This window comes from Hemitrygon akajei, chromosome 14 (genome assembly GCF_048418815.1).
Source record: "Hemitrygon akajei chromosome 14, sHemAka1.3, whole genome shotgun sequence".
NCBI classification, from domain to species: domain Eukaryota; kingdom Metazoa; phylum Chordata; class Chondrichthyes; order Myliobatiformes; family Dasyatidae; genus Hemitrygon; species Hemitrygon akajei.
In genome coordinates, this window is record NC_133137.1 from 33,495,821 (window position 1) to 33,516,906 (window position 21,086).

At 43.1% G+C, this 21,086-nt stretch overlaps 1 protein-coding gene across 6 annotated transcripts in view; it reads left to right on the forward strand.

The window, feature by feature from the left end:
- Positions 1–21,086, forward strand: part of LOC140738468 (probable E3 ubiquitin-protein ligase HECTD4) — a 318,241-nt gene that overhangs the window by 192,172 nt on the left and 104,983 nt on the right. For 5 of the 6 annotated variants that reach the window (XM_073065772.1, XM_073065777.1, XM_073065775.1 and 2 more), the window contains exons 36-41: positions 842–1,122; positions 8,239–8,428; positions 10,336–10,417; positions 11,991–12,193; positions 15,065–15,200; positions 20,270–20,452. In XM_073065772.1, the coding sequence (XP_072921873.1) occupies positions 842–1,122; positions 8,239–8,428; positions 10,336–10,417; positions 11,991–12,193; positions 15,065–15,200; positions 20,270–20,452 (1,075 nt within the window). The remainder of the gene's footprint in view (positions 1–841; positions 1,123–8,238; positions 8,429–10,335; positions 10,418–11,990; positions 12,194–15,064; positions 15,201–20,269; positions 20,453–21,086) is intronic. The other variant, XM_073065774.1, reaches the window with a different exon arrangement.

Consider the following 21,086-nt stretch of genomic DNA (forward strand, 5'->3'; position numbering starts at 1 on the left):
AATGCTTCCATGGCTGCAATTAAAATTAATCTTAATGCAAATCTTATCCAGGTTATGGCAGGGTTCTGTTCCTGAGATCTGTTTGTAACCAAGATAGCTTGCAAATTGGATAATCAGTCCCCCAGCAATATATTTAAATAAATGTAAGCCAACCAGGAGCAACCTTTTATTAAAACAGCACATTTAATTCAATCATTCAGATGTTGCCAGCCAGCTGAAAATGCCTGCATCTCCATATAAGCCAACAAATTCATCCTGCCGGCCTCACAAACACTTATTTGTATGTGCAAGCTTTACTATACTGATCAAAAGTCTTGGGCAAATGCATGTAGTAGCTAGGGTGCCTAAGACTTTTACATAATACTTTATTTGTCAACGTGGCGCAGAGAGCAAGTTAATAAATCTGGCAGGAATAAAGGATGTTAGGATGGTGAGAGTGGAATTCCACAGGAGGGATGTGGGGTAGGTGGCAGAGGAGTGCAAGAGAAGGAGGTGGCATGGGTGCAAACACACCCAACCCTGAGACACCAGGCAAGGGCATTTGATTCCAAACAATTGGTTTATTGATCATTACAGAATATGAAGATATTGTTTTAATGGAGTTTGCTGATAATTAACATATTTGTAAATAAGTCATGTTACTATTATTTAGTGTTACAGGTGTTTTTCCATATTTTATTCAACATTATTAAAAGTGAGTAAGTTAGGATGTCAAGTGTTGATATACCAGCATGCATTTTCATGCACAGATTATCATTATGTATTATGCTTATCCTAATGTTTGGAAACTGTTGAAATTGCTCAATTAATCCTGATTTTTTAATTTTGGTGATCTTGTTAGAAGTCAGATTGGTAAAGCAATCCTCAGCCAACCTGCATGTGTGTCCAAGCTACTTTCATTATTGTTGGACCAGCGACCGTCTCCCAAGCTGGTGCTCATCATTCTTCAACTGTGCCGTGCTGCCTTGCCTCTCATGAGTGTGGAAGATTGTGGGAATGTGGAGCTGCCTCCATGGAGCTACTCTGTACCTTCCCTGGAAAATGAACAAGATGATCCTGGTGATCCAGCTTCAAATATTGCATCACTTCTTTTAGCTAAGCTTGCTGACTATGTTGTACCAGGTAAGTTAACTGGCAGCTAGTAGAGTACAGCTAAAAGGGAAATTTTAAAGTTGACGTCTATTAATTTGAAAGCCCTCTAAAGCATTTTATCCTGGAATTGACTACAGTTCTTTAATGTTCATTCTTGCTCAATTCAACCTTTTACCTTCCACCATTGGTTATCCGTCAATAGAATTGAAAAACATAATCACTGTCTTTCATCAGACTGATGAGACAGACTTACGGCAAAGAAAGCTTAATGTGGAGAAATATGAGAAGATGCAATTTGGTATGAAGAATATGGAAGAGCAATATAGGAGAAAGGATACTGCCCAAAGAAAGGACAGAAGCAGATGGACCTTGGGGTTTGCATGCACAAATTACTGAAAGTGGTAGTGCTTGTTGAACGTCACAATTACAGATTTTATCAATGACAGAAATTTATGCTAAACCTTTCTAAGTAGCTGGTCTGGTTGTAACTGAGGTGTTGTGTTCAGTTCTGGATGTCATGATATAGGAAGGCTTTAAAAAGGCCCAGAGGGCACACTAAGATTAAGAACATTCTTTTTAGATTGGGAAGTATTTAAACTAGAGTGACAGGTTGATAGAAACCTAAGCATGATGACCTGCGGGAGAAAACCAACAACAGAAACAAAAAGTTTAGTAGTGTGGCGACCCACTTTCTGCACAGGCGTACCGGCTCACAAATAGCCAGTGCGCGGGGGGAGACTTTGGTAATGCACCTCTGACGTCATTTCCGCTCAGAGAGGGCGATGCGCTAGGGATTAAATGCCAGCGCCGCGAAGTCTGAATAAACTAGTCTCGAAACGACTTACCGACTGCGTGTCGTTATTTCAGTGCTGGGTGTAGCACATCGCTACATTGGTGACCCCGACGGTCCAAATGGGATTTGGACCAAAGATGTCCGACTCTTCATCTGTTCACGCAGTTTCACTAAAACTGCCGACTTTCTGGACACTGAGACCACGTGTGTGGTTTAGCCAAGCAGAAGCCCAGTTCCAGATTCGGCAGATACCTTCTGATTCCACGCGTTACTATCACATGGTGAGTTCCCTTGACCAGGAGACGGCCGCCCAGGTTGCGGATTTCATACAGTCACCCCCAGAAGAAGGCAAATAGAAGCATTCAAGGCGCTGCTCATTGGGACCTTTGGCCTTTCACGGCGTGAGTGGAGTGCCCGCCTGCTTCACCTGGAGACAGACTGCCATCAGCATTGATGAACCACATGCTGTCCCTGGCTGACGGACACAAGCCCTGCCTCATGTTCGAGCAAGCGTTCCTAGAGCAACTGCCCGAGGACGTACATCTGCTGCTGGCCGACGCAGATTTCAGCAACCCCCGGAAGGTGGCGGCCTGCACAGACGTGCTGTGGAAAACCAAGAGGGAAAGCGTGGCGTCCGTCGGTCAGTTTACCAGGCCACGCGCCCAACAGTGGACTGGACCAGGCCCGGCAGGGGGGCGCACACAACACAGAGGCAGGAGTGAGGAGGACAGTGAACAGTGGTGTTACTACCACCAATGGTGTGGCACAAAAGCCCGCAGTTGTCGCCCGCCCTGCAAGGGCCAGGGCCAGCTGCTGCTAATGACTATGGCGGCTGGCCACCAGGACAGCCTCTTGTACGTCTGGGACAAACAGTCGGGACGCCGCTTCTTGGTCGACACCGGAACGAAAATTAGCGTCTTGCCCCCGACAGGGTATGACACCCACAACAGGAAGCCAGGACCCACCCTGAGGGCTGCAAATGGCAGCACGATACGGACCTACGGCACCCGCACAGTGCAGCTGCAGTTCGGCGCCAGCCGGTTCACATGGGACTTCACACTGGCCGCGATGGCCCAACCACTCCTGGGGGTGGACTTCTTGCGAGCTCACAGCCTGCTGATCGACTTGCAAGGGAAAAGACTGGTACATGCCAAGACTTTCCAGACGATCTCCCTGGGTGAAGCCAAGTTGCCAGCCCCACACCTGGACTCCATCACACTGTCGGACACCGAATTCAACAGAATCCTGGCGGATTTTCCATCGATTCTGGCACCGCAGTTCACGGCAGCCATGCCCAGACACGGGGTTCAGCACCACATCCCGACCAAGGGACCACCCCTCCATGCCCGCGTACGAAGGCTCCCCCAAGAAAAGCTCCGCCTGGCGAAGGAGGAGTTCAAGAGGATGGAGGAATTGGGGATTGTACGGAGGTCCGACAGCCCATGGGCCTCCCCCCTGCACATGGTGCCCAAAGCAGCCGGGCACGGGGCAAGAATATTTTCCAAAGTAGACTTTGTCCGGGGATACCATCAAATCCTGGTGCGCCCTGAAGACATCCCCAAAATGGCACTTATCACCCTTTTGGCCTGCTCGAGTTCCTCAGAAAGCCGTTTGGCCTGAAGAATGCCGCACAGACGTTCCAGCGGCTAATGGATGCGGTGGGACGCGACCTGGACTTTGCGTTCATCTATTTGGACGACATCCTTATAGCCACCATTAGTCGCCAGGAGCATCAGTCCCACCTCTGCCAGCTGTATTCCCACCTGAGTGATTTCGGCCTCACGATCAACCCTGCCAAATGCCAATTCGGTCTCGTTACCATCGACTTCCTGGGCCACAGGATTACCAAAGACGGGGCAACACCTCTGCCCGCCAAGGTAGACGCGATCTGCCACTTTGCCCGGCCCAACACAGTCAAAGGCCTACAGGAGTTCATTGGTATGGTGAACTTCTACCACCGTTTCCTCCCCTCAGCAGCCCATATCATGCGCCCTTTGTACACCCTGATGTCGGGTAAAGGCAAGGACATTACTTGGGACGAGGAGGCCGAGGCCGCTTTCGTTAAAGCCAAGGAAGCCTTGGCAGATGCCGCGATGCTGGGGCACCCCAGAATGGACATTCCGATCGCACTCACGGTGGACGCATCCGACACAGCAGTCAGTGGGGTGCTGGAGCAGCTCATCGAGGGGCGCTGGCAACCCTTGGTGTTCTTCAGCAAGCACTTACGACCACCCGAACTCAAGTACAGTGCTTTCGACCGGGAGCTGTTGGCACTGTATCTGGCAATCCGGCATTTCAGGTACTTCTTAGAAGGCAGGCCGTTCACGGACCACAAACCATTGACCTTCGCATTCACGAAGGTGTCCGATTGCTGGTCAGCCTAACAGCAGCGACATTTGTCCTACATCTCCAAGTACACGATGGACATCCAGCATGTCTCGATAAAGGACAACATCGTGGTGGACACACTCTCCAGACCAGCTGTCCAGGCCCTGTCCCTTGGGAGTGGACTGTGCAGCACTGGCAGAGGCGCAGCAGGCAGACGACAAGATGCCCAGCTACAGGACTGCAGTCTCGGGTTTGCAGCTGCAGGACTTTCTCGTAGGCCCAGGTGAGAGGACCCTCCTGTGCAACGTGGCTACCAGCCAACCTCGCCCCATTGTCCCGGCAGCCTGGAGGCGGCGAGTTTTTGACTCCATACATGGTTTGGCACACCCATCTATCAGGACAACCGTCTGGCTGGTCTCCAGCAAGTTCGCGTGGCATGGACTTTGCAAGCAGGTCAGTGAATGGGCCAGAACGTGTGCGCAGTGCCAAACAGCCAAGGTGCAGCGGCACACTAAAGCCCCGCCGCAGCAGTTCGAACCCACCCACCGGAGGTTCGACCACATTCATGTGGATATCGTGGGCCCCCTACCAGTGTCCCAAGGTGTGCGGTACCTCTTAACTATGGTAGGCCGGTTCACGAGGTGGCCAGAGCCGGTCCCGCTCACCGACACACCTGCCGATTCCTGCGCCCGAGCACTGATTGCAACCAGGGTAGCACGCTTCGGGGTACCGGCCCACATTACCTCCGACAGAGGCGCCCAGTTCACCTCCAGCCTGTGGTCGGCTGTGGCCCGCCTGTTGGGAACGCAGCTACACCACACTACTGCCTACCACCCACAGTCGAACGGACTAGTGGAATGCTTCCACTTGAAGTCGGCTCTCATGGCCCGCCTAAGAGGACTTAACTGGGTGGACGAGCTTCCCTGGGTCCTGCTTGGAATTTGCACAGCGCCCAAAGAGGATCTGCACGCCTCATCGGCCGAGTTGGTGTACGGTGTACCCCTGGCCATCCCAGGAGAGTTCATACCAGCCCCAAGGGGGCAAGAGGAAGAATCTGCAGCAGTCCTGGACAGACTACGCGAGAGGCTCGGCAACCTGGCCCCTGTACCAACTTCACAGCACGGACGGACCCCGACCCATGTACCCAAAGACCTGCAGAACTGTAAGTTTGTGTTTGTACGAAGGGGCGGACACTGGGAACCGCTACAGCTGCCGTACGAGGGGCCGTTCAAGGTGATCAAGAACAACGGGTCCACGTACGTTCTGGACATTGGGGGGAAAGAGGAAGTTTTCACGGTGGACTGACTCAAACCAGCCCACGTGGACTTGGCGCAGCCGGTCGAGATTCAGGCACCGCGGCGCAGAGGCAGACCTCCCAAACAGAGGCTGTTCCAGACTGTGGACATGGGGGGGTGTATTGCCGGTTCTGGGGGGGGGCGGGGTTATGTGGCGACCCACTTTCTGCGCAGGTGAACCGGATCACAAATAGCCAGCGTGCGGAGTAGACTTTGGTAATGCACCTCTGATGTCATTTCCGCCCGGAGAGGGCGGGCACTAGGGATTAAATGCCAGCGCCATGAAGTTTGAATAAACTAGTCTCGAAATGACTTACCGACTGCGTGTTGTTATTTCAGCGCTGTGTGTAGCACATCGCTACAGTAGAGTAAAAAAGAAATGGCAGGGGAATCTGGGGTGAAAGGAAATTGGTTAATTGTACAAAGAAAAATAAGATAGGTGAGGGCTTCATTCCCTGGAGCATAGGAGAAATAGCTGAGATTTGATAAAGGTATACGAAATTATAGGGGCATAGATAGGGTAAATGCAAGCAGGCTATTTTCACTGAGGTGACTAGAACCAGTGGTCATGGGTTAAGGGTGAAAGGTGAAATATTTAAAGGGAACATGAAGAGTAAGTACATTCAGAGGGTGGTGTGAGTGGGGAAGGAGTTGCCAGTGGAAGTGGTGGATGTGGATTTGATTTCAACATTTAAGAGAACTTAGAACAGATAATATGGATGGGAAGGGTACAGAGGGCTATGGCCCAGATGCAGGTCGATGGGACTAGGCAAAATAATAGTTCAGCACAGACTAGATGGGCTAAAGGGCATGTTTCTGTATTGTTTTATGACTCTATTAAAGATGAACCTAAAGACTTAATACACAAAGTACTTGTAATAGGGTAGTGAAATAATGGCAGAAATTGAAGTAAACAGTTGTGATCTCATGGCTATTACAGGGGCATGGTTGCAAGGGCATCAAAACTGGGAATTTAATATTCAGGGATATTGACTTTCTTGGAGGGAAAATATGGTGAACTGGAGTTGTTAATAAGAGTTGCATTTAGTAGAGAGATGAAATGTGCTCAGAAGATACTGAGTCCATTTGGGTGGAGGTACAAAAACAACAAGGGAAAGATGCTGGTTGAAGTGGTATATAGACTTGAGCAGTAACTACCTTGGAGGAAAGGATACAGGTAATGGGGTATGAGAAAATGTTATCTTTTTGTAGATTGGGTTAATCAGGTTGGCAAGGTTAGTTACGGAAAGCAATTCATAGAGTACTCCAGATTCTTCCATATTCTTCCAGATTCTGTACTTCCAAATACAGGAAGTATTTGAAGAGAAAACAAATAAACTTTTGAATTATCAAGGAAATTTAAGAGCTATGAGAAACAGCAGAGACGAGGCCTGGGACAAATCAACCATTGTCATGCTCAGTGGCAGGGCAGGTTTGAGGGGTTGAGTTGCCGACTCTTGCTTCTTACTTGTGTTGTTAGGCTAAAGTAAAAATTGCAAGACTGCAGAGAAAGGGCCAGAGAGTCAGTCTGGTCAAGGTTCATCATGAGCATGATGAGCCTACTTCTATACTTTGACCATTCTGCAGTCTTGTATTATTCTAATTATGAGAAGACTTTGTTGGCTATGAGCACACTAGTTCATGATTAGTGTGCTTTTTTTATGTTAAATAGATTGTTAGTAAATAACAAACATCTTCTGTTGTGACACTGGCCAAGACAGATGGCAGGGTTGAGGAGATTGCTGTGTTCTCAATTCAAATTAGGATTTTAGATTGTATTTAAGCATACCTAAATAACAGTAAAGCTAGAATGGCTATGAAGCAACTGTGTTAACATTGTCTTCGATCAGGTGTACCCTGATCTGCTTATCTTTATGAATATTGTGATTTCAGCCTTATATTTGCAGAAATGTACTTCCAAAGTGCAGGGGACTTGGTGTGTTGCTTACCTAAAAAGAATCATTTTCTTATTTTTATTCTTGTTGGGCTTCAGAATCAACATTTATTCACTATCAATGCAGCCACCATTGTTCTTGAGACAGACTGGTAGTACAGTAATGTATGAGGGGTTTTATAATTGAGGCCTATCCTATAAGGGGGGGTTGTTTGTCTATACAGAATTTGTAGTGGTTTATAAAATGCTAATCAGGGGCACATTTCTCCTCTTAGCACATCAAATGCGCTGAAGCAAGCTTTTACGACAATCCTCTTATTCTAGCTAAGATTGAACAGATATGAACGCTCCGTAAAGATAAAATGTTAACAACTACTTAAGCCCATCACCTCTAGTGGGGGCACAAGCTGCTGGCAGCAGCTTGTCAAAGACTTCTGTCTTTAAAGTTGTCCCCATGTGTAGCCCATCTTCCAAGTTTCTTCCTCTCCCAGGAATGAGATCTTTGGAACTTATGTTGGCATTTCTGTTGCTCTGGGTTTTTACAGAATGGGGTTGTGAGCCCCATGTCCAAGCATCCTCCTTTCGCAGCTGTATTTGGGACAGTCCATAGCAGAGTTTGCTTATTTCTTGATGGGTGTTAATGTTGACAAGGGTTTCAAAACTGACATTGAATTCTTAATAGATAATTCATAGTGGGTCTTGAATAGTGTAAAGCAAAGAAATTGAATAGATAGATATATTGGATAGTGGAAAAGCTGGCAAATCAGTAGAACAATAATGATATGCTTATGAACGGAATAATATATTTCAGAATCTGAACATTTAACACTATGCAGGGTGTCAAACTGTGCTGTCTCCAAGCACATCAGAAGCCGGTGGTTCTTTTGCAAAATCAAGCCCAAAAAACTCAATGAAAGCAGACAAAGATAGTGGAGAGGAAAGTGAGGCAATTGATGGCAAGCTCTCAATCTTAATTCATAAACGTGAAGATCAATCATCCCATGAAGTTCTACAGCCATTACTTAGGTAAGTGCACAAGCCTTCTCATTTCCTACTATTTTCGTCTTGCTCCTGAATTTTTTGTAATATACTCTGTTGGCTTTGACTGTAGTATTTCCTGCAGAAGTTTCCCACTGGTTAGGCCATAATATCAGACAGGCAGGCAATGTAGTTGAGATTAGTGGCAAGGGCTGCAATTAAATCACCACTTAATTGCAAAAATATTCTATTTCCATTTAATTTAACACAGAATGTCAATCTCAAAATCAAAGTTGATTGCCTTAATGACAGTTGATTTCCAGAACAAATCACTGGTATCTTGAGGATTTTTTTTTCCCTAAGTGGGAGCTCATTTGTCTTGTCCCTAAAACTGCCCCAGCTAACATCTGTTAACTTCCTAGAGACCATTGTTGGAATGTAGGCAGTGCTGTAGCTTGTACCTGATCACAGATAAGCTAATGATATTCCTCCTAACTTTGAATCAAGTTATTTGATTGATCCAAATTTTGGTCACTTCCCACTCAGCTACTCAGCTATTCCTAGCTTAGTGGACATACTTCCCTTTGTGACCCAGCAAGACCAATCAAACTATTTATTATAAATTACTATAAATTGCACATTGCACATTTAGAGACATAATGTAAAGAATTTTACTTCTCATGTATATGAAGGATATAAGAAATAAAGTCAATTCAATCTATTCAAGTCTTGACTGCCTTGGCCACCCAGCAAGAAAGAGCCATATGAAGGGGAAAATAGGTCTCAGGCCATGCTCCCCACTGTGTCTAATTGGTCTTTAGACAGCTTGCTGCTTCCAAATGCATTTGAGCTTTTAAATAGTACTTAATTTTTAAAAATCAGGAAAAATAAATTATATAAAAAATTGCTTGCTATGAATAAAAATGAAGTTTTAAAAATAATCTGCATTTTTAAAATCAAAAGCAGCCGACCTATTAAATGAATGGAGTTGCATTTAATTTGGCAGTCACCACTGGTATAGGTATAAAGTTTGTCTAACACCGCAATCCAGAGTGAAGTGGGAAATCAGATTTAGATTCGGGGGTCTGCTTCATTGAGCACCGCTCGCTGCTCTGTTTGGCATTTCCCAGTGGTGTTTCCCAGTGGCCACTCATTTCAGTTTTACTTCCCATTCCCATTCTGACAAATTGGTCCATAACCCAACCCCCATACTGCCATGAAAAAGTCACAGTCAAGTTAGAGGAGCAACACCTCATATTCCATCTGGACAGCCTCCATCATGATGGCATGAACATCGATTTCTAACTTCTGATAATTTCTCTCTCCACGCCCTTCTCTTTTGTTATTCCTCTCAGGTTCTCCTCTCTCTCTTCTCCACTCCTCACCTGCCCATTACTTCCCTCTGGTGCCCCTCCTCTTTCCCTTTCTCCCATAGCCCTCTCTACTTTCCTATCAGGTTCCTTCTTCAGCCCTTCACCTCTTCCATCTATCAGCTCCCAGACTCTTGTATCATTGCACCTTCCCTCACCTAGTTTCACCTGTCACCTGCAAGCTTGTCAACCTTCCCTCTTTCCTCACCCACCCACACATTCTGGCTTCTTCTCCCTTCCTTTCTAGTCCAGATGGAGGGTCTTGGCTCAGAACATCAACTGTTTATTCCTCTCCATAGATGCTGCCTGATCTGCTGAATTCCTCCAGCATTTTGTCTGTGCTGTTCAAGATTTCCAAAGACTGCAGAATCTGTTGTGTTTTTGAGTTAGTTGAGGCTATTTTATTTTCTAATTTAGTAGCATTTAAAGTTACTACTTGCTGCCAGTCTAGTGCAATTTTAGATGTGCTGGATAATTTCCTTTGTTGTGCAAAGGAAAAAAATTGTGTTAAGTAAGATGACAGTTCAGCTGTAAAATAAGGTTTACTTGCACTATCATGTAATAATCTTGTCCATTCCTTTACAGTAGTTCAGAAGGACGTCCTTTCCGACTGGGCACTGGAGCCAACATGGAGAAAGTAGTAAAGATGGATCGAGATATGACTAAAGTAAGGAATTGTATGAAGATCAGTTTAGTTAAGTTGCTACAGTATACTGATGACTGCACCATTTACATAGACTGGAAGTTGAACCTGTCTCTGAAGTCTCTGGTTCAGTGTGGCCTCAGCAAATCTTTGGCAGGAGAAAAAAAAATACTCTCTTGTGCTTGTTGTTCCATGAACATAGCCACCAGAGAAAATTACTGGTAGATACAAAACAGCTTAGCAGCTTCTTTATTTGAGAAAACAAGGTACAGCAGGCATCATGGTGAGAAGCTTTTGGTGGAAAGGTTTCCTGGCCCAACATGGGGCTCGATATTTTATGTGCCAAACATGAAAGGACAACTCCATATTTACTAAGTATGGATAATGCTTTCTTTGAAACCACATACAACCATCACACCTCCTGATTTGTATCCACACCACAGGCATCCAAATGAATTTTAATCCGTATTGTCTGGTCTAGGATTCACAGCTTTTTGGAACCCATTGTTCAGAGCTGCACTTCAAATTAAATGCACAATACATTTTCAAAAGAAGAGGTGTAGTTTCACACTAATAAGGGAGAACATAATGGCAGTTCTTAAAGACGATATTCTGGAGCCTGGAGGAATCATCCAATGAGCTGATATGGGTAGAACTTTGGAATAAGGGAGAACTAGTCATTTTGCTGGGGATGTACTATAGAGTTCCCAATAGAAGCAGGGATTAGAGCAGGGGTTCCCAACCTGGAGTCCACTGACCCCTTGCTTAATGGTAGGGGTTCATGACATAAAAAAAGTTGGGAACCCCTGGATTAGAGAATCAGATATGGGAGCAAAGTGCAAGAAGATGCAAGAGCAATCATGTTATAGTAATAGGAAATTTTAAATTTTCCAGTGTTGATGGGGATTGCCATATATTGACACATTATATATTGTCAGTTATATGATTCACATAATACATACATGTATCAATGTTAGTTTGATACACATGGACGTATGTCCAAGAAAATTCTTGAGACAGTTATGTGGAATCCTACTAGAAACACGGTATTTGTCTTAGTACATGAAACAGAGTGGGTGGGAAGTACCTGAGAGGCAACACTTTGGGAAAAGTAAGTGCCATTCTGCCAGTTTCAAGTTATTAGTGGAGAGGGATATGGTCTTGAACTGGGAGAAGGCTACTTTAAATAATGTAAGAAAGTTTGGGAGCAGATGCTTGTGGTAAAATAATAGCTGCTAAATGGGAATCCTTTAAAACAGTTACTAAGAGTTCAGGGCCAATGTGTTTCAGTAAGGATGAAAGGCAAAGATAGCAAGATTAGTGAACCTTGGATGATAAAGGACATTGAAGGTTTGATCATGAAAGAAAAATAAACACGAATAAAATGCTTTGTAGATAATAAAAACAAGAAAGAAGTGTTTCCTTTTGGGGAATTAGAAGTTCATGATTGAAGGCACCATGAATTAATATTGTATTATAAATGACTACATACCTGTTATACCATATCTTCTGACATCACTGATAATGCCATAAATTTTGAAAAAAAATCAGGTGTTTGTTGACAAAAATATTGCTTAATGGTGTCTTTGGTTTGCAGAGTGGATACTGTGAAGTTATCACAGAAGAAGCAGCTGCAGCCTTGCGCAAGGCGACCAAATGGGCACAGTCAGGGCTAATTGTCAGTGTGGGACCACCAGTGGATGTTGCTGCTCAGGAGGCTATTAGTGGACTGACAACTGGCGATAAGAAAAAGACTGCTCAGACATCCATTTGCAGAGAGAAAAATGCAGAACTTGCCAGGTACAAAATAGTAAAAGGGAAAAGAGAAATAGAGCTGAGGTGTTTTCTTGATTTTGGGCAAAATTAGACTCTTCTAGCTATTCCAAATCAGGTTTATTATCACTGACATGCAGTAAGTTGTGCAATTTGTTACTTTACGGTAGCAGTACAGTGAGATACATAAAATATGACTTTTTCCATAAGAAATATGTAGATAAAAAAGTAAATGTATAGTGCAAACGAGAATACAATCAGGAGGTTGTGTTCATGTTTTCATGGACCATTCAGAAATTTGATGGCAGAGAGGAAAAGCTGTTTCTAAAAACTGTGTGTGTGTGTGTGTGTCTTTAGACTGTTGTACCATCTACCTCCTCCCTAATGGTAATAATGAGAAGAACTGTTAAAAATCATTGAGTTATTAGATTATTTGAATCTGAACTAAACTTTTTTGAATGGTGAAGCTAGTTGTAGCTAGTTTTCACAGGTAGTGTAAACCAGGAACATTGTAATGAAATCAAAATAAATCATGTAATTGTGATATAGTGTTAAGGGTGGAATCAAAAATCGATTGACTTGGGTACAAGGGAAAATTGAGGAATGATGACAAATATAGTAAGCTAAGAACACTCAACAGTGCTCTCCCACAGAATGGTACTGTTGCATGTGACATGAATTTATCTATATCAACAATAATGTTTTAAACATGGAGGCAAAATCTTTTAAGGATCTTGAAACCACACTGACTATGACTTGCCAACAGTGGCTGACTGCTTTCATAAGTGGAGATTGTTAAACTAAAACCATCTTTTCACTTCCCGTCTTGATGACAGCAAGGCATGTAGTAGCTTCAACTGTAGCTGCTTTGACGAAAAGGTGTGTCACAGTTTAACACTCACCTTCAGCGATCTTTGGCTGTTTGTTAAGACTACATTAACAATAAATAAGTGAATGAACATCATTTGCATTTTAAGTGGTATAACTCTGGTTGCAGAACTTTCTGTTATCTGGATTCCAATCAGAGCTTTGGTCCCAGAAGGTACATGTTATGCTCCTATCTAGCCTCAAACATCAAACAAAGCTTAGCAGTGCACAACCATGTTATATCAAATCCAGTTCTTTAGTTATCAGCCTCCCTTCCTCCCATTAAACTGGATGCAGCGAAATACAGAGCAGCAACTTGGACTTTCAAGACTTTCTCTTTGGACACAAATCTGACACTTACTCCTACTTCTCAAGTCCTAGAAAAAAGTCTGGGCAGATATCTTCGCAATGCAATAACTGAACAGCTATGCTTCATTTGTGAGTTGGAGTATGTAGTCAGAGTTTTACAGGATAAGGCTGCTCATAGCCAACAAGTCCACTTCGATGGACCTTAAAATGACGCCTGGTATAACTGGAAATTTTCATCAAACTGTGGCATCCTATACTGACGCAAGTTTCAACGCAACATTTTGGAATAGAAATTGTTTTCTGGCAAGGCATTGGACTGTTCCAGCAATTTGGAATTAGAACTAATGATAGTTTCTGCTCCTGAATTCATATGAATTAATTCAATAAGTGATTAAAAATTGAAGTTTTCCATCCAAAAACATTTGATATTCCAAATGAAGTCAACTTGATCAGGATCTGAGATTGACCAAAGATAATGAGCATATCTCTCGTTAATAATTGGATGAAAATTGAAGCACTGTGCAACTTGGTTAAAAGGAAGTTGTGAACAGCTTTAACCTTTGGTTTCCTTTCTAATATCTGTAAAACAAGAGTATGTTCTAGCAGGGATAAAGCAGTGGCTGACTGGCAAGAGGCAAAGAATGGGAATAACGGGATCTTTTTCTGGTTGGCTGCCAGTGACTAATGGTGTTCCACAGGGGTGTTGGGACCGATTCTTTTTACATAACATGTCAGTGACTTGGATTATGGAATTGATGGGTTTGTTGCAAAGCTTGCAGATGATATGAAGATAGCTGGAGGGCAGGTAGTTACGAGGAAGTAGAGAGACTACAGAAGGACTTAGATTAGGAGAATGGGCAAAGAAATGACAGATGGAATACAATGTTGGGTCATGTACTTTGGTAGAAGAAATGAAAGGGTTGACTGTTTACTAAGTGGAGAGAAAATACAAAAAACTGAGGTGCAAAGTGTCTTGGGAGTCCTTGTGCAGGATTCCTTAAAGGTTAATTTGCAGGTTGAATCTGTGGTGAGGAAGGCAAATGCAATGTTACAATTCATTTCAAGAGGACTAGAATATAAAAGCAAGGATGTAATGTTGAGACCTTATAAAGCACTGGTGTATTGCGAGTAGGTTTAGGCACTTGGGCACCTTATCTTCGAAAGGATGTGCTGAAACTGGAGAGGGTTCAAAGGAGGTTCACAAAAATGATTCCAGGATTGAATGGAATGAAGAGTGTTTGATGACTCTGAGTCTATATTCACTAAAATTCAGAAGAATGAGGGACAACCTCATTGAAACCCATCAAATGGTGAAAGGCCTTGATAGAGTGGATGTTTCCTATGGTGGGAGTGTCCAAGACCAGAGGACACAGCCTTAGAATAGAGGGGCATCTTTTTAGGATGGGGATGAGGAGGAATTCCTTTAGCCAGAGAGTGGTGAATCTGTGGATTTCTTTGCCACAGGCAGCTATGGAGGCCAAGTCTTTATATATATTTAAGGCAGAGGTTGATAGATTCTTGATTGGTCAGGGCATGAAGGGTATACGGCGAGAAAGCAGGAGATTGGGGTTGAGAGGAGAACTAGATCAGCCATGATGAAATGGTGAAGCAGACTCAATGGGCCAAATGGCCTAATTCTGCTCCTATATTATTGTCTTATGGTATAAATTGAACCTTTGTAGATTTCCATGATTTAATTGGCTCTTTGATCTTTTCCATTAGGACAGACCCGGTCAGACCCTTTATCAGTGGTCACGTAGCAAACAGCATGGCAGCAGAGGTGATTGCTCTGTTGCACAATTTGCTGATGGCTCCCGAGTTCAGCACGGCTCAGATATGGACCACTACAGCAGAGAAGGTAATAAAACAAATGCATGCTTCAGGAAGAAAACAATTCCGAAAGCATATAGATCCTTGCTCTTGGAACCAGGATTATTATTATTATTAGGCTATGGCTGATCTTGACTCTTATCACAACTTTCCTTGCATCTTTAGGATTCATGGTTTAAAGTGGCATACAGTAAGGAAGAGCAGTTAAAGTAATTTCTGAACTCTGGAATGTTCATGTTCTGCAAAGATATTTTTCCACTCAGAAATTCAATAATTTACTTCAGCTTGGGCAAATACAGTAAAATTCTGTTAATGTGACATGCTTAGGACTATGGTAGTGAAGGGTGTCCAGATTTTTTGAGACTGTTGGGTGTTATTTGAAGCCCTGAAACTACTTTAACATTTTATATAATAGAGTAGTCCAAAAAAATCTTTCAGTGAACCTGATTAGTTTCAAGTGAGTGAGAGAAACAGGCCCAGGCAGTTTCGGAGGTTGGGTGGGGGTGGGGGGGGGGGGAAGCACTGGAGCTAGGGTTGAGGTCATGAACTGGCACCCACATGAATTTGGAAGGAACACAGGAATCAGCACCAAGACGGATGCCAAACTTATGAGATTCGTGACCGTTCAGATGACAGATTATTAGAGTTTGACTGTGGTTTGAAATTGACTTAGAGTTTTAATACTTAAGGATTCTGCTATCATAGACAACTTCTTTGCTGTTTGCTGTGCCACCAACTTCAGGTTCATCTGTAGATTTATCAATCAGTTATATTTAGCTATAAATTAAAAAAGTAATGAGGGATAGCCTCCCCACGTGGCTGCTTCCTAGTACTGTTGTTTCTTTTTCAAGAAAAGTTGTGTTGTTTGTATATGTTTGGAGTGAGATTGACTAATTAAAACAGATCATACAGAAGCTAAAGAGACATGTCAGGTTAAATAAAGGGAAGCTTTTAATTATCAGTGAATTTCCATATTTTTCCCCAGGAGATTTCCATTAAAATGGGCAACTATATTTCTACTGAATTTATCATAATTTTTGATAGCTTTGAAAGCAATTACAGAAATTTTATTCTAAAATTCTTGTTGCTTAATGATGAGTTAGTCAATTTGTACAGTAGTTCTGACTTTTGATTTTAAAGTACAGTGGATTCCGGTTAATTGAGTAGCCACTTATTTGGGACAGCTCTTAAAGAAAAAAATTAATTGAGAACACTGACTGTTTCTCTTCATTTATTTGGGACACCATGCTGCTCAATTGGGACAGGAGACTGTTGCCAAACAATTTCTAACTAGTGTCAGTCTCGTGTACTTGTATGGCTGTTCAACACTACACTGTGCTTATAGCGATCAGTTTTTAAATACTGTAGCATCAGATGCATATGTTTGAGTTCAAAGAGCAGTGATTTTTGTCACTGATAGTTGGCAAGAAATAAGCAGTAAGACAATTCCAAACTGCTTTGCTCATTGCAGTTTCAAGCATTCAAGCTTGGAGATGCTGGAAACAGCAGAGTGAAAATCAAGCAATTTCACTATGAAGAATTTTAAAATATCAACAATCATTTTGAATATTGTAATGCAAATGAAGATTTGGAGGATGCACTTGTCAATAGCATTGTATGAAGGCAGTCCATTATCTGTAGTAGGTGTCTGCATTGATTTTGTTCATTGTGTATATTGGATGAATTCCTCCATCAATAACAATTAGGAACTAATACACAGTTTTATGGTAGTGTAGCACTATTGTTAGTGTTCTAATTTTTTTCTGTATTACATTTAAATATATAATTTGTTGCTCAGTTTGTCTTTTTTCTATCTTTTTAACTGTTTCCACGTAACTTGCAACCACTTAATTGGGCCAAAATGTACTAGTCCCGGTGTGTCCCAGTTAATCAGAATCCACTAGTTAATTTGGCACAGGAGTTTCTCGTAGTCTTGAATATAACATTTTGATATTCACTTTATTCTTTCGTGGTTATACATAGGTATCTGAGCACTTGTATTTTTGCGGCAGAAAAGCTGCAATTAAAGAACCTGAAGCTCAGCTCGGAGTTGATCAGCTTCATCATGACTTGGGTTGGCTCTTGATAGGCGTAGGGTAAAGTTCTAGACCATAGAGTTTCTAAAGGCACAGAACTCCAAAATATTTCCATTTGTGATAAAAATGTTGTCCTCATTTGTACCTTTGTGTACTGACATTTCCTATTCTTGAACCCATTTCATTATTTATCTTTACGTTGTCTGCTGACACATTATTTGAAAATAGTTTTCATTTGTATACCAATGATGCTCAGCTTTATCCATCCACAAATACCCTTCAATCTGTATTGGTAAATATATTAGCTCCACAGGTAGCATAAAGGGTGAGACAGAATTTCTTGCAGCTCATCACTGATAATACAAAAAGCAAACTTTTATACTGTCCCCATCCCATCCCCCAGAAATTTTATGCCTAGAACTTGATCCCTCCAGTTCCAAAATACCTGTTCAATCCTGGACTAAGTTTTAAAGATCATAAAGAATCCAACAATGCCTATTTCCCTCATTGCAACATCTATGTTTCCTATGTGTGTTACCCTGCTTTGACAAGGTGCCGCACATGAGGCTGCTAAACAAGATGAGAGCTCGTGGAATTACGGGAAAGTTAACATATGTGGATAGAGCATTGGTTGATTGGCAGGAAACAAAGAATGAGAATAAAGGGATAAAGTGGTGTTCCACAGGGGTCCATGTTGGAGCCACTTCTTTTTATGTTATATATTAACAATTTGGATTATGGAATCGATGGCTTTGTGGCTAAGTTTGCTGATAATACAAAGATAGGTGGAGGGGCGGATAGTGCTGAGGAAACAGAGAGTCTGCAGAGAGACTTGGATAGATTGGGGGAATGGGCAAAGAAGTGGCAAATGAATTACAATGTCAGAAAGTGTACAGTCTTGCACTTTGGTAGAAGAAATAAACGGGCAGACTATTATTTAAATGGGGAGAGAATTCAAAGTTCTGAGATGCAACGGGACTTGGGAGTCCTCGTGCAGGATACCCTTAAGGTTAACCTCCAGGTTGAGTCGGTGGTGAAGAAGGCGAATGCAATGTTGGCATTCATTTCCAGAGGAATAGAGTATAGGAGCAGGGATGTGATGTTGAGGCTGTATAAGGCACTGGTAAGACCTCACTTGGAATACTGTGTGCAGTTTTGGGCTCCTTATTTAAGAAAGGATGTGCTGACGTTGGAGAGGGTTTAGAGAAGATTCACTAGAATGATTCCGGGAATGAGAGGGTTAACATATGAGGAACGTTTGACCGCTCTTGGACTGTACTCCTTGGAGTTTAGAAGAATGAGGGGGGACCTCATAGAAACATTTCGAATATTGAAAGGCATGGACAGAGTGGATGTGGCAAAGTTGTTTCCCATGGTGGAGGAGTCTAGTACGAGAGGACATGACTTGAGGATTGCAGTGTGCCCATTCAGAACAGAGATGCGAAAAAAAATTTTTAGCCAGAGGGTGGTGAATCTATGGAATTTGTTGCCACAGGCAGCAGTGGAGACCAAGTCATTGGGTGTATTTAAGGCAGAGATTGATATGTATCTGTGTAGTCAGGGCATCAAAGGTTATGGTGAGAAGATGGGGGAGTGGGACTAAAGGGGAGATTGAATCAGCTCATGATGAAATGGCGGAGCAGACTCGATGGGCTGAATGGCCGACTTCTTCTCCTTTGTCTTATAGTCTTATTAAGTTTACCACTTACTCCTTATACTTTTATTACCTCCATGTTCATCACTCTCACTGCCATCATCACCAGACTCATTTTCTCCACAAAATCGCAACTTTTCCAAGTCTACGACTTGCCTTCTACAATCCTCTCCATCCGCTCTGCAGTCACTGATGCTTACACCATACACTAGGGTGTTCTCTTCAGTTACCTGATGAGATAACTGTAGCCTTTGGCCAGGAGCCGATGTCATCAGGTGGTGCCCAATCTTCCTAGAGAGTTTCGATCCTTAATCACAATACTGTCCAGTTGGTGGGTCAGCAGTTTTGGCCAAGTCACTGCCCATTTGCTCCTGACTTCCAGCTCAACTTCTCTTACCTGCTCCATATCCATTAAGAGGCTCTTCTGCTTTCTCTGCTATCCAGCGTGCTGCTTAGTTCTTGCTCTTTTCATCAAGGCCCAGCACAGACAGCAACCTCCATGCTGACCTTCTACAGGAACACTCTATAGCCGTTATCCACTGGGAATAGCCATGTCTGCCATCCTTTGTCCCTGCACTCCTGGTCTAAGGGCTTTCCTCTAGTGAGCCTCCCTTGTCTTCAGTGGACCACAGTGCAATGTCTGGTTGAAATGTGGTTTGCACCACCTCTGGGAACCACAGCTTCCTCCACATCGCCCCTTACCTCCCATGATTTGGCAGTTTGCTGTAGATTGGATTTAGGCCACTTTGATATGACTGGTGTGGCCCTCTCTTTGAGAAAAATGACTGCCCTGTTTGCCCCTCTGCCCTCTGGTCTCTTTTTACACCTCTCCTGCTCCAGTACATCAGCAAGGGACAGCTGGACCTTGTGGTGCCATGTGTTAAAGATGTTTTGCATAGTGACATCGTGTGTGCCAGTGAACCCCACTGACCACAAAGCTTGCAGTTAGGGTCCTCTCTCAGCCGCCATGTGTGCAGCTATGATGGTGTAGGGAGAGTGTCATACATGGACTGCAGGAGGAAAGAAATGCAGAAGGGTTCCAGTCTCCAAAGCTCTGCCCAAGTGATCTTGCACTTAGGAAGATCCCGTTTCGTCCAGGTGCCCTGTGATTCCTCCCCCCTCCCAAATCCACTGCCTTCGATAACTGCCGTTTGTCCTCATGGTTCAGTACCTCTGCCTGGACCATGTCATGCCTACCCTTGCAATTGCACTTTAAGCCATGTTTTTTCTAAAAATACTAACTCTCTCTTAATTCAGAAACGCACTTACCGGTAATTATTTATAACCATCTTCGTAACTTTTCCCGAGAATCTAATTATAATGTTCATTGGTATGTTTTGTTATGCTAAAGACATTGTACATTTCCTTTCTGAAAAGTTAACTGGAGTCATTTTCTCCAATTGGCAGGTTCTTTCTCGAGCATTGATGTATATCCCTCAGCTTGGTAAATATGCAGAGAGTGTCTTGGAGAATGGAAGTAGCAGTGGGAGAAAATTGGCAAAACTACAAGCTATTGGACGGCAAGCAGTAGCTGCACTCTGTGCGCTTGGTGGCTTCAAGGAAACCATTAAAATAGGATCTGAAGTACAGGTATTCTCATTTTTTGCCACTCCTGTGTGTAAAGTTAATTTATGTGGAGTATATACATAGAATTATTATTTTGAGTGATTTGTAGATGTTGATACATACTTATCAAATGTTGATAGATATTTAGAGTTCTGCCAGGATGTTCTGTCCCAGGGTGTGGCTTAACCACCTGTTAAAGTTTCTCAGGGTCTTGTTATTAGGATCTGGCTTCACAAACCTGTCTGGTTTTTTGGACTTGAGTTTAGTCCATTATTGCCAGCTGCTGAAAAGCCATGTTGAGAGAAAATATTGCAGGTAAGTGCGAGGATGGCAAGTCAGACAGATTTGTAACTGGGGCCATAATTTGGGCAATTTCATTCTTATTGAATAGTGGAATAGTCTCAGGATACTGAATTGCTTGCTTCTGTTCCTTTGGGTGGGGAGAGCAGATGGATATAGGAAGAGAGTTTCTAAATTAGATAATAATTTGTATGTGGGGATGGAGCTGATGAATGGACAGAGAAGAGGAAGATCTCTTGTCAAGTGATTGTGCAGCATGGTCTGAATTTGAGCTGTAACTTAGAGTACTATTCTTGTAAAATAAAGCTATATTTTTTAATGTTGGCATTATTCTTCAAAAAAATGCTTTGGTTTGTGA